Source organism: Euprymna scolopes, chromosome 9 (assembly GCF_053919585.1).
Source record: "Euprymna scolopes isolate OS-2025 chromosome 9, ASM5391958v1, whole genome shotgun sequence".
Lineage (NCBI taxonomy): Eukaryota > Metazoa > Mollusca > Cephalopoda > Sepiida > Sepiolidae > Euprymna > Euprymna scolopes.
Window position 1 is genome coordinate 27,534,903 of NC_136490.1, and position 12,173 is coordinate 27,547,075.

General features: G+C 33.3%; 1 protein-coding gene across 1 annotated transcript in view; it reads right to left on the reverse strand.

Moving 5' to 3' along the window:
* LOC145285034 (transducin-like enhancer protein 4) overlaps nt 1–12,173 on the reverse strand; it is a 138,177-nt gene that overhangs the window by 123,941 nt on the left and 2,063 nt on the right. Inside the window, exons 2-3 of the mRNA XM_080134109.1 lie at nt 11,280–11,377; nt 1,705–1,768 (exon numbers count right to left, since the gene is read on the reverse strand). Coding sequence (XP_079990235.1) covers nt 1,705–1,768; nt 11,280–11,377 — 162 coding nt within the window. The remainder of the gene's footprint in view (nt 1–1,704; nt 1,769–11,279; nt 11,378–12,173) is intronic.

Genomic DNA, 12,173 nt, shown 5'->3' on the forward strand with positions numbered 1-12,173 from the left:
TTAGTTTTTCAATATTTCTCAGATTTTTTTTATCTTACCAAGATATTTCTTTGTCCGTTCAACTTTTACTCAGAAACTACTGAACCCACCTAGTTGAAATTTTGTATCGACCTTTGTGATGATAAAGTGCAGCAAACTAAGTATTAATGGTATCTGTTTGATACAGTTAGGGATTAGTAACCGCAATACCACATTTACTTTAGAAGTTTGGCATAAAGCACTTATTCTAAAACGGGCTATAACTTTTGCCAGTTTATTTTGTTATATTCGGTTCAATCACAGGTTTATATAGCAGTTACATAAGTGCATGTATAATACAACAAGAGATCCAAATAGAATCCAATATAATCTTAACTATTCACAAAACATTCCATAAAGAATTGTTTTTGTCTATTTGGAAAATTGTAAATTTTTTAGTCTTATTTCAATAAAACATGGAATGCTTTTCTGAGTAACAAGAAATTTATATAATCAAACTTGGTTGTGACAATCCATTCTTTAGTTACCTTCAAGGGGCATCTGGCCTTGACAACATGGCACCATGGACATGAGAATGTGTGTGAGGACACTTCAATCTATATACTTAAATTTTGATCTACTCTTTAAAACAGGTATATAGGGTATTCAGACATGCGAAAAACTAATCAGTTTTCATGTGGAAAAAAGGGCTGCTAAGGGGTTAAAAAATGGAAAAATTGGTACCTGGGGGGGGGGGGGTGATCGGATTTTTATCTGTTTGCTAACCATTTTACGAAGGCGCATATGTGAATAGTTCACATTACAGATTACTTATGTTTGTGTCATGCTGGTCTAACGGTTATCGTACTTGACTGTCTTTAGGTTTTGATCTCAGCTCGAGTATTTTTTTTTTTTTTTTACACTTACAAGAAATGAACACTCACATGCAGTTTCTGCATTAATTAAAATATATGTATATTTTATGACCCGGCAACACAGGGTGGCCTGTTAGTATGTGTGTGTGTGTATATATACACAGTGTCCACAAAGTCTGGCAACATTATGTAGCCAGACTTTGTGGAAGCATCCTGTAGATTATGTAGCCAGAGTTTGTGGGCACCATATATATATATATATATATATATATATAACTAGTTAGTGGAACCATATATAACTTAAAGATTTGCTTTTTATGATCAATTTATTTAGTCTAGTTGGGACACCTTACTATTAATAATTTTGTCATTTTATAGATTTCCGATAATTAAAGCGAAATATCTCTGAAGTAGGCATTTATTTTTTTTACCCACTGGAGAAACTGAAGCAGCGTTGCTTCTGAAAGTGGACAAATGGCCCGATATGATGGTTCTCATCTTTTCCAAGGGGAAAGCTGAATCTATCCACTTAAAGGGCCACTTCAGACATTAACCCTCTAGTGTAGAGAAGGGAAAGAACTTCTGCCTGGAAATGGGTCAGTTTATTGACGTCAGAAGGAAGAGGGGAAAGCTGTTTGGCGTTTTTCAGAGGGACGCCTAAGTAATCTCCCTTTGATAGTGAAGAAAGGAGGTGCTCTCTGAGGAAGAAGAACACTTGGAGTTGAAGCACCACCCAAGTGAGACTAAGTTTCAAATAAAATGCAGGTAAAAAAAAAAAAAACAAAAAAAAAAAAACTTGTTTTGTAAATCGATTATCGAATTTGTTATCATTGTAATGTTTGAAGTTTTAATTAGACGGAATTTTACTTACCATTACGTAATGCCGTTGCATTTCTGTTTTTTCTTGTGCTAGTTTTTCACATTCCATTTTTAAACTGAAAGAAAAAGCCAAGCAATTAGATTTGTAATTTTACAAAATGCTTACATATATTCAAGAATTACTGTTATTAAAAAACAGTTTCAAGTATTCAATATTTAAAATGTGACAATGAACATAAAATTTAAAGAGATTAGATTTTTTTTTTTTTTAAAATCTCTAAACCCAGCATAATATTTTTGTCTTTTTTGGCTATTACATTTCAGCCTTAAAAATAAAAAAACACCCGCCCAGAAGAATTATATTTAAGATTTTAGAGTGGGGATCTCTTTCTTATATAAATTCAATGTAAAAGGAGTATCCAGTTCTTGGCCAGTAAACGGTCAACGAGATCGATCGTTCGCACTTTCTAATTTTTGAAATTTGGAAAACTAAAAAGTAAAGTTTCCACGTTTTTAAATTATTAAAAAACCACTAACTTAACCTTAACTCCAATCATGCACTAAATAAAATTTCCCCTCCCAAAAAACTAAGTTAAATACAACAAAACAAAAAGGTGTCACCGTGACATTTATTGGGTCTCACATGTCAGCCATTTTTTGTTCAAACGCAAAACTCGGCATTACTTTTTTTTTTAAAAGTAAATAGACACTTTAAAATAAGTTAAAGCGCAAAACTTTTCGGTTAGTATAAGAGTTAACTTACCGTTAACATTTGTTATATTTGCTTTTCGTTATTTTGTCTGCAAAATGCTTAGATGAAAGTACAAATTAACACTGCCTCCCCATGTTAAGAAAAGTTTTCTAAATGAGAGCGAGGTAAAAAAAAAAAAAAAAAAAAGAGAAAAGCCCTACCATCATCCCATTATATATATATATATATATATATATATATATATATATATATATATATATATATATATAATACCTCCTTGTCACAAAAATTGATAAATGCAAACGATTACATGCTAACTGACCATGAAGTGGATGCTCAATTTGTGTTAAATTTATGTAAGAAAGTGATCCCCATTTGAAAATTTTAAGTGTTTATATCTTAATTCTTTGTGGATATTTTTAAGGCTATTGAAACAAAAAGATTAAATAGAAATTAAATTTATTCATAAGTTGGTTTCAGGTTTGCTAATAGATTTGTGACGTATTTAAAATAGCACGAAACGTTTTCAGGAATTAACGTATCGCACACTGGACCGGTAGATTGAAAAGAGGTTCCCTTCCTGTTCGGTTTCTTAGTCTAAGAACTGATCGTTGAATTTAATTACAACTAACAATTACGTTAATTTAATGTGCTTGTATTTATCCAACATTTTTAACGTAAAAACATTACAAATGACTGAATAAACGAAAATAAATTGCTTGACTAGTTTTTCAAATGTATTTCCGGTGATGCACAAGAATAGGCGACTCGAAGTCGGCAAATTTGTCCTTTATTTTAAAGTCCATGACGGAAATTGTGATTTATATGCTCTCCTCAATGTGACCCGAGAGAGCTTCATGTGAAATTTGTCCATTTCTCAACGTCACAAAGCCGGTAACAAATTATAGAGATTAACTGATAAAGGCGCCCCCAGGCGATCGATCATATTCCCACCTCTTTAGGAGATAATGCCCGAGAGGATGACTCAATTAAACAGAAGAGAAATCAATGGCATTTTTAACAAAACAAACTGATGAAAAAATAATTACCAAAAGGCAATCTAAGTTAACTTTCTATCTAGATAAGATTGTGTTTTAACTTATTTTAAAGCGTTTTACTTTAAAAACAAAAGTGATGTAAAGTCTATTTAGAACAAGAAAAAATACGGTCCTGTTATTTGCATATAAACCCGCGATAATAGCACAAAGTTCGAAAATTAAACAATACTGATATACTTATCTCACAAAATGTCATCAATCGTGCGAAAACGTAATGTTCTAGAATTTAATTTTTCAATATTATCGAGGGTCGACATAGATGTAACAAGACCGCCATTTTTTTTTTTTCGCAGCCTTGACGCTACCTTTGTTTTGTAGTAAATAAACGACTTAAAGTTAAACACAAAACACTTATCCTGGTAGGTTGAAGAACAAGTTACCTTGCCTTTGGTAAGATCTTTTTGTTGTATATTTATTTACCCCCCCCCTTCTTTGTTTTGTTAGCTATTGTAAAACTGCCGGAAATGTTTTTTTATGCATAATTGTTTTCAGAGAGGAGACATACTCAAGCTTTCTTCCCGCCTTCAGAAAAAAAAATGGAAACGTGATTTCTTTTCATCTCTAAATACGCATAATTCTACGCATGGTGACGGAGAGAAAATGTAGAGGATAGAGAAAATGAATTAAGATGGTGCGAGTTGAAAGAAAGCATGTTGTACAAACAATTGAAGGCTGAGGAGGTCAATCTTAGAATAATGGATCGATAAAACGAACACCCCATCCACACGTTCATACGCACACGTTTTAAATTTAAACGCATCCCTCGAAGAAAGTGGCGTTCCGGACTCAATTCTTTCACTTTAATCACAGCGCGAGCGAATTCAGAAAATAAAAAAATCTGTAGATATTAATTTTTTTATTAAATATTATATGGAGAATCATTTAGCGTTAAAGTCTATTGAGAAATACACATTTTGTATTTAGAAATCCATTTTAAATTTGTAAACATTAAATTACACAGTAGCCACACACAATGAGACGACCATATTGAATACCTTGTTATTTACCTAATGTTTACATATTTAAGTGTATTTTTCAATATATTTTAACTAGATTCCCATGTAATAAAAAATAATGACTACACAAGTTTTGGCGGACCTGAACGAGAATCACTCATTCCTATAATAGAAAAACAAAAAACGAAAGCCGTTCTTAACATAGGGAGATTAAATTTATACAGAAAGACATTCTAAAGAGAAAAAGGGGGGGGGGGATTCTCGTTCAGATCAGATTTTTTTTCTCTCGCAACATCAACTCACGCTGTAATTTAGTAACCTTGCCAAGAAAAGTTATAAATTCATATATTCTTCCCAGCCATGATTTTAATAAAGTCGATCGAATCTCGTTTTGACCACAAGACAAGCAATGCATGTTCAGAAGTACATTTTATAATTACGCAATCTGATTCCCCCACGAAGACACCCTTTACTGAGGCTGTCTCTAGAAAGCGCAAAAAAAAAACAAAAAAACAAAAAAAAAAACACAGGCTATTGCTGATGCTCTCATTTGAAGCATGTTATTGTCAGAAAAAGACGAAAAATATTCAAAATGTTGTCAAGTTTTTGTCTAGTTAATTGATGAAACGGAAATCCTAAAATCGGGATCAATGCATTTTAGTTAATGTGAAATATCACATCCAATAGGATGAAGTAGATAAAAACTAACGTTTTTGCAGAGTCAAAGCAATTAAAATAGGCTTCAATAATTACGTTGAACTTGAAAGGAATCATAAAAAAATCAATATTTTGTTTTTCAAAGAAAAAAAAAAAAAAGAAAGAATTGTTGGTGAAAACATAACTAAAGTGTTTACGTATATAGACCATACACGCAAGACAATGGACAGCTCTTGTAAAAGTGTTTGCGCAAGAACCGCAATTCTTTCGAATAAGCATTGCCCGAACAATCGTAAGCAAAGTTAGGATAAACAGAAAGACCGGCATTTTTTTTTCTCTTTCTGCACGCTGCCAAAGCTTGTGAGTCTAGTTTATCCTAATATTTATTCTATAATTAGAGCATCATATTTATTTCTCTCCCACAGTGAGACACAAGGGTCAGAAAGTGAAATTAAGTCAACGCCCCTAAAAAACCCAAAAAACTTTTCGGCATTCTACGATGCGATTAGCAATAAGCTCTTGTCAAAGAAGGAAGCCCTAGGAAGGTGGACTTCCTAAAGGCCATTTCAAAAATGGTCTAGATTTGATTTTGGTGCCGAGGTAAAAATTACATCGCTGAGAGGCGCATCGGAATGAGGATATATGGACCTGGACCTTTTCCTTTAGCAGAGTTAGACATGGAGTCTATTTCTAGTGGATAATCTAGCTCCCGTAGAAAGAGCACTCTGAATAAGTGTAAAGTCTACCGTGATTAGCACTGTCGACATTGCTCGGTGGGAGAGTCATATCGACAATAAACCCAAAAGGAGGAAGTAATGCCCGGGAAGATGACCACATAGAACTGAACATAACCATACTATCAGCTTGAGAGCTTAGCTTGTCATGTTTTAGTGAAAGTGATGCGATATTTCCGATAATAGTAAAACTCGGCATGCCGAGCGCAGAGTTGGTGTCTTTAAACACTACACCACGCTACGTCCGCTGTTTATGTATGATGACCATATTACGTAAAGTGGAGGTGAGGAGGAGGGAATGAGTGGGAAAGAAAAGTGTGTGACAAGGAGAAAGGAAAGGTGGGTTGGGGGAACGGAATAGCGGTTTATTAGGAGGCGTTAATTTGAGAAATTAGAATAACGGCACTTCAGAATAACAGATCGATAAAACGAACGGTGGGAGAATGGAAGGTGAACCTTGTTACTTTCTTCCGTCTCTCTATCTTCTGGCATCGTTTCATTGTGAATTGCAATTGAGGAACACGGAAGCTGTTGTCGAGGGAAGAAGAGGGAGAGAGGATGGACTAATAATAGACGCTAATGCTTATATACATAGACTACAAGAGATGAGGACGTATAGGCAAAATAACATGGCATAAGAGAAAAAAAAAAGATCTAGCGTCCTCTCACTCTCATAGTAGTAGGCTTTGCAATCGTTTCAATGGTCTTCAACACTAAATAGAAACTAATCTATTAAAATAAGTGAGTAAGAAGTTTTTTTTAGGTTCTTTTTATGAACTGCAAGGGTAATTGTAAAGGTCGACGGTCTAAAGTTTCTTAAATAAAATTAGTGTATAGGTTTATTTAAGATTGACACTTAAGAACATTGGAGTTAAAAAAAAATGTTTAGTACATTTTCGTCTTGAGCAATAGAAAAAAAAAACAAAAAAAAACATGGCAGTATTCCTAAGACTCCATTTTGTGAAAAAAAAAAAAAAAAAAAAAAAAAATGATTCTTGTAACAGATTTACACATTTCAAATGAATTTTGGTTTTCGACTACATGTGTAACAATAACATTAACTAGATTTTAACTTGTTCCTCGTTTACTATTAAAATATCGCCTGTACATTTTTATTCTATTATGTTTACACGGTTTTAATTTGAGGTTTGCTTTTCAATATCTAAATAGACCGTTTTAAACACGTTTAACTTTTTATAAAGGTATTGTGTGTGACCTGTAATCTATATTATTAAGCTTGTAACCACTTTTTGTGGGTATATTTCGCCTATACGTAACAGTTAATTTTTACCTTGATATTGAAATCAAGGATAAAGTAAAGGAAACTAAAACGAACTTTATAAACCCTGTTAAAAAAAAATGTAAACAAACTTGATTTCTTCAAGGGACAATATCGGGAAAATACAATTAATCTGCAAGTAAAAAGAAAAAAAACCGGAAACAATTAGAGAACTCCAAAATGAAAATAAAAAACAAAAAAAAAACGCGGCTTTTCATCAGACCGATTTGACACGGGACCATCACGAGATAAGAAACGCACCTGCTCCATGTTTTATTAGAACCCGTAGTTGGTCGTACTGTTATTTTAAACATTTTTATTATTTAAAAGTAGTGCTTTAATTTTTATACTAAAGTATTTTTTTTATAAACTTAGACGGCCTTAAAATAGTGTCAAGGTTTCAATTAATGCTTCGTGAATGCTCTATTCGTAAATTTGATGAAAAAAAAAAATAAGTAGGTTACGAGTTTTTGTCTATTTTTAGGTCTCAATGAGTGTCATTATTATTAGTCTGTTAAAACTGATAAAAATTAACATCTTCGCCAGACCAGGTTTAATTCAACCTTTAATCGAAATCGGATTATCTGTTTGAGTTGACCTTCTTCCAGTCTAGTAACAATGGGTGTTTACACAGAAAGCGTATAGTGAATCAAAGGTTGCGCAATCACTACCCGCGCCTCTTTTGAACCAGCGTTGCTAGAGTAGAGAACAAACTAGACCCCCCTCCTCTCAAACTAGTATAGTACACAATCAGGGCTGAGAATACAGTTTACCCTTCTATTTAATCCATAGCTGGAGAGTGATGAGACAATTCCAATATTTTTCGATTTCGATACAATTAACGAATCTGTTCTAAATTGCCGATTCCGATCATTTTTTTTTTTTAATTTCTAAATATAAAGTAAAGTGCGTGTGTTGCGGCGGGATGGAGGGGTGAAGTGAAGTGCCACAAAACCCCGCGTAATATGTCTATATATTTTCGCAAATGTAAAAAATATGGGTGTGACCTATAAATTATAATTTTACTGGTACTTTAAAAATCAAATATTTATTAATACGAACCGTGGGAAATAAAGTTTTAAACAAAACAAGCAAATAAAAAAAGAATCGTTTGGGGCATCGGAAAATAGACGCAAAATTTTCAGATTCCGATGGCAGTAGTATGGGGCATTACACGAGTGGTTTCTGGAATTCTATAAATGGGTCGGGGAAGAAAAAAAAAAAAAGAGGCAAAGGTTTTAAAGGAGGAAGGGATTGAAATGAAAATATCTACGCATATTCCAGAAATAGATAACAAATCGATAAAAAAAAAAAAAAAAGCAAAGAACGAAAAGAAGTTAAGAGTTAAACATGTCGGAGAAAAAAAATAAGCATAGAAATAAAAATCTTAAGTGGTGGTGGTGGGGTGGGGGAAGAAAGCAATAAATCGATCTCTAAGTTGATGAGAAAAACAGAACATTGAGGGGGAGTTTTTAGGTGAAAAAGGAAAGTAAAACAAACCTCACGAAATGTAAATAAAGGCAGACTTAAATTAAAACAATCAATTTTAGCTTCAAATTGAAATTCATAGCCTAGAGTTTCCAAAAGTCCACGCACCTTAAAGATACGAGCGTTAAAAAAAAAAAAAAAAATATTGCCTCCTAGATTTTTTTTTTTTTAATTCCGCCCGAAGGGATCAGATGGGATTGTAAATTGCATTATGATGATTGAACTTATGCATTCATGATCTGAAAGTTTCAGCTCTGTCGCAGATATTGCCGTTGTGAGTCTAAGAAAGCCACCCCTGTCATGAACGTACGTCAGAAGCAAATATGCGTCATTGAATTTTAGACGAAATTACATTGAGAATGGTGGTGACTAGAAAAATGATAGAGCTCAAAAGGTCGCACGTTTTTATGATACTACTCCAGTCTATGCAGGAGTTAAATAGGCTATACTTTTACAACGATCCTAGTATACCAATCTCAGTGTTTTTATTCATAGAAAATCCTGTGAAACGATACTGCTTATGTAATTTAACCATTATTTAACATTTGTAAAATATTTTGGGTGCATATCTAAGCATTTCAACTATAGCCTTTTGTTTTCATTGTTTATCTGGCCTAAAGGGAATTAGCCAAAATAAGGCTATAGCCGAAACATGCCTGCACGCACATGTGCAGGTAAAATGCTTGTATAAAGACAGTACAGGTTCAATCACGCTGACGAGGCATATAACGATGAAACATGTCTGGATAATTATGCACACTTGTATATATCTCGTTTCAGTGCTCAATGGACGAGTTGAGCTAATAGTATAAAATTAGCTTATGACAAGTTAGATTTGCGTTTCAGTTCAAATGAAACCTTCAGACTAATTGCGATGCGACATACGCCCCCCCCCCCACAAAAAACAGTAAATTCGAGATTTGTCAACGAATACGATTTTACAAAAGTGACGGTTGTTAAATCAATAGCAAATGCGATCTTAAATTTTATACGTTGATTAGTGTAGTAATAATGTCGAAAAGTTTATTTACTTTGAGATTTGTTTACCATTCCAACTACTAAAAAAAATAATAAAAAGCGTTGATATGGGGGGGGGGGGGAAATTTCATTGCGATAAAAAAAAAAAAAAAAAAAAAAAAAAAACACGCACCTGGCTTGTTAAATGAGCAACACGAGAGAAATGGTATTTTGAAATCAGGTGCGCCTTGTCGGAAGCCATTTGTATATATTTATCCGGTGCGCGTACAACAATGGCCATCACTTATAACGAAGAATTACAATGCCCAACATCCGGAAAATTTATCACACCCGAAAACCAATAGAACACAAATTTTAAGGTAAGTTTTGTGTTGATTAACGAGCCCCCCCCCCCCCCAAAAAAAAAGTGACCATAGTGAGTGCTCATTTTACATTAAATAAAGAAAAATCATCCCCCACTTTTGAAACTATAATTTCTGCATATCTTGGAAACTGATTTCCTGGAGTTTTATACGTTATTTTCATTTTCAGCACCTTCGAAAACAAATCTGGTAATTTAAGGATTTTTGGAGTGGAAAGTGCACCTTTACCTATTTTTTGATAAGTATTAATTAAAACTTAAATTATTTGGACAACTCATCAAATAGCTTCCAAAACTTTCAATGCATAATTTGTTAATTTGAAAGACAGTTTGAAAGACAGTTTTAAACGAGTTTAATTGTGATAATTTACAATAATCACGCTAACATATACCGGACCCGTTAGATCAGCGAGATTGAACTTGGCCAGTATTAAAATGGGTTACTGTCATACCAAGTGCTGTATGCTCTCTGATACCTGGGAGAGAAGGAACTTAACTCACTTCCGGTTGCCCCTCCATGTTAATGTTTTTCTAAACGTTATTTAGAAAAGCCCCTATACTTTCACAGAACAATTTAACAGATATCGTAAAACTTGAAAATACTATAAAATAGCACGGTAAATTGTTTGCATCTGGAGAGAAGTTAAGACATCGTTAAAAAAAAAAAAAAAAAAAAAAAATTTAAAACGGGAGCAACCGGAAGTGTGATGGAAACAATCACAAAGATTACTTACTTCCAAATTCTTAAAATTCACGAAGTAATAGATTCCCATTTTAACTACATTGAAAAGAACGAGCTTCTTAAACAAAATGCATTCTGGTGGATTTAAACAATCGTAATTGTTTTTAGAAAGAAACTAAAACGTTCGTTTTAGTACTTTACGCTACTTTTCATTTAAATAGCAAAAGAATTTGTAAATCCTGTAAAAGACGCACAAGTACTGGTGGTCAACTAATTTTACTAAGATTTAATTTACCTTATTGAAAGTTAGACCCTAGAGTATTATATATAACTGTTCTCGTGAAGGCAAGCAAATTTTATATACCCTTCTTTCCACAAAGCGCATAAGACATGAGATGCCGTTAAATGAGGGAGTTCAACCTTCACCCCCCCCCATGGAGATAACTACAAAATTGGCCATGCTGCTCTATAGAATATACAAAACGTTGCATATTTATGTTACAAAAATAAATATTTCTGCATAGATCAACCCCCCCCCCTCCACCGGCATATGTTAACTCCTACAAAAATAAAATAAATACAATCCATTTAAGTTTTTCTCATGAAATATTGGATTTTAGCGAACCAATATCTACAGCCATGGGGGTCGAACTATATGAAGAAGTACCGACTCATGTATTTAAGAAATTAATCAATCGTTCGGCATTGGCGGAGACACTCACTTGTGGTACTGAGCTTGCAAAAAACTGAATTCCTCCTTAATTCTATCACATGATTCAGCAACTGTAAACTTGAACGGCTGTCCAGGTTGATGAGGATTCTGAAAGTCAAAATAAATACTTGAAATTAAAAATATAAAAATCATTCATCTCCAAAACTTTTTCCTCTACACATTTCAGTCCGTTAAAAGCGTTAACTTAAGTTATTAGCGTTTGAAACGGGAGTGATTTTGTAAAAATAAAAAGGGAGGAAGTAAAAATAATTATTAAAGGCAATATAAAGTTACTCCAGTACTTAGCTGGATAAGTTTTTAGTGATTTTACTAAAAACGTTTTTTTTTTTTTCAATTCGAAAAACAAACTGTGTCTAGCGTTAAGTGAAAACAAAGAAAATAAAACTGCCCAGATTTGACGCTTACATCTTTGAAGTCTCAATGACTTGAAAATACTGGTTGTAACCCACCCGATAAATGTCCAACATTTATTGGGTGGATTTCTAATGCTACTATTTTATTTTTAAGTCATTATCGAGACTTAAAGAGGTAAGAGTCGGGACCAAATTTTTTTTTTTTTTTTTTTTTAAATCCTAATAAAGGTTTTAAAGAAAGTAAAAACCCTAACCCTTATCCAGCTCGGTATCTTGCCTTTGATAACATTTGTTTCTGATCACTTTTTGTACCTCATTAATGTAAAAGATCCCTACCCTAAAAACAAAAAAAACATTGAAAACTCGGAATAATACAAACATGAAACGTAGTTTCCAATTTCGAAATTAAGTTTATTTTTAAATAAGTTTTTGTTTATCGGGAGTAAACATCGAAAGCTGAGACTATAACAGATAATCGATAGGTCGTAGATTAAACAATTGAGTTTTTTTTTTTGTAAAGTAGGTTACAG